This window comes from Terrapene carolina, unplaced genomic scaffold, assembly GCF_002925995.2.
Source record: "Terrapene carolina triunguis isolate 2854851 unplaced genomic scaffold, T_m_triunguis-2.0 Scaffold194, whole genome shotgun sequence".
NCBI classification, from domain to species: domain Eukaryota; kingdom Metazoa; phylum Chordata; order Testudines; family Emydidae; genus Terrapene; species Terrapene triunguis.
Window position 1 is genome coordinate 5,074,481 of NW_020664545.1, and position 1,823 is coordinate 5,076,303.

The window sequence follows — 1,823 nt, forward strand, 5'->3', positions numbered from 1 at the left end:
CCCAAGCACCTGCTTGCCAGGCTGGTGCCTGGAGCCGGCCCTGGGTGGAGGTATTTCTCTGCAAACAGCAGCGGTTCAGGACAGGAGGGGAGGAAGCATGCTGCATCTAGCTTGAACTGCAGGGGAGGCAGAATTATCCCAACTGGAATCTGGCCAGGATTCGGGGTGAACCCCCCCCCCCCCAACTCATAGAAAAAGGACCCTGGGGTTTTGAGGTTGCAAGCAGACAGGACCTTGGATTTAAATCTCATTCAAAAGCCAGCACCAGCCCTGCAGGGCCAATGGCTCAGCGATGGCTCTGAGGGAAGAGCGCCCCCTACTGAACCATCCACTGGATTTTACACCCCCTGTCGCTCCCAGAACCAGCAGCAGCCGGGAGCCAGCCGGGAAAACGGGGTGCGGCGGGTGGCTCGACGGGCAAAGCTCCAGGCGACAGCCCGACATAACGACGGGTTGGGAACGGCGTGGACGAGTTTCAAAAGGCCTGGCGCTAACACCGCTCTTCGGCTGGAGTCGGCAAAGTGACTGGTAGGGGGCGCTCTCCCCTTGGAGTCGGGCCTGACCCCAAGGCCCCGGCATGGTGCTAAGGGGCGCTGGGCTGCTGCAGTGGGCACCATCCAAAGGAAACCGGGATGCAGAGGAGACCAGCGTGGGGAGGGGAGGGAAAACGGCAACTTCCCCCGACGCCTCGGATCCCTCCCGCCTCCGAGGCAGCGCAACGGCCCTCCCACCTTGGGGTCGTGGATCCCCGAGAGCTCCTCGAAGGTCTTCTCCCCCACCATGACGGCGGCCAGGTTGGCCGTGTAGCTGGAGAGCACCAAGAGGCAGAAGATGGCCCAGAGGTTCATGAGGAAGCGGCCGGTGTAGCACTTAGGCGTCTTGCTGGAGACGGTGCGCCCGAAGAGGATGGCGTAGCAGAGGTTGAGGGCCGAGGAGTAGGAGAAGATCTTCATGCGGTTGCGCCCGTGCGGGGTCATGCCGTAGGGGCTCTTCCACTCGTAGAGGGTCAGGAAGAGCGCCGTCAGGTGCAGGGCCACAAAGATCCCCACCCACATGGTCCAGTGCAGGGGCCACATGAAGGCGCCGATGGACGAGGCTGTGTCCTTGGTCCTCACTAGGATGCCCAGGCTGGTGGAGAAGAAGGGGCTGGTGAAGTCGATGACCTTGCTCCTGGCCGAGTTGATGCTGAAGGAGGTGACGGCCATGTGGGCCGTGCCGCTGAGCAGGTCCCCCACCAGCCCCGTCCACTGCCCGTTTTTCCAGGCCCCGTACTTGCCGTCCCCGACGATGTAGAGGACGAAATCGAAAGGCAGGTCCTCAGCCAGCTTCTCCAGCAGGTCGATGCAGTAGCCGTAGCAGCACTTCTTGTACTCCAGGGGCACTGAGCCGTTCTCAGCATTGAGCGCCTCGAAGAGGGCCTCCAGCGCGGCCGAGTCATTGGTGTGGGGGTCCAGGCACAGCAGCCCGGCCGGGCAGCTCCCGTCCTCGTCCACCTCCCGCGTGAAGACAAACGGGTGCTCCACCAGCGTCACCACCCGCAGCTTCACCCGTGAGAAGCCGCCCCCGCCGCCCGGGCTCTTGCGCTGCAGTTGGGTTTGCCAGAACCCTTCCTCCACCTCCAGCTTGCCGTCCTGCCAGCTGCCCACCGTCACCCAGGTGGGCTCCCCCAGGGAGTCACGCAGCAGGCTCCAGATCCTGTAGCGGTGCTCGGTGTGCACCAGCGACGTATTCCGCACAGACACCCGCCCCGTCCGCCCGTGGAACGACGTGTTGGCCAAGAACCTGGCGGAGGGGAGAGAGGAAGCATTGGGCACCTGACATCC

General features: G+C 63.8%; 1 protein-coding gene across 1 annotated transcript in view; it reads right to left on the reverse strand.

Moving 5' to 3' along the window:
• Positions 1-1,823, reverse strand: part of GRIN3B (glutamate ionotropic receptor NMDA type subunit 3B) — a 14,077-nt gene that overhangs the window by 2,822 nt on the left and 9,432 nt on the right. The window contains exon 3 of the mRNA XM_026655057.1: positions 704-1,782. Coding sequence (XP_026510842.1) covers positions 704-1,782 — 1,079 coding nt within the window. The remainder of the gene's footprint in view (positions 1-703; positions 1,783-1,823) is intronic.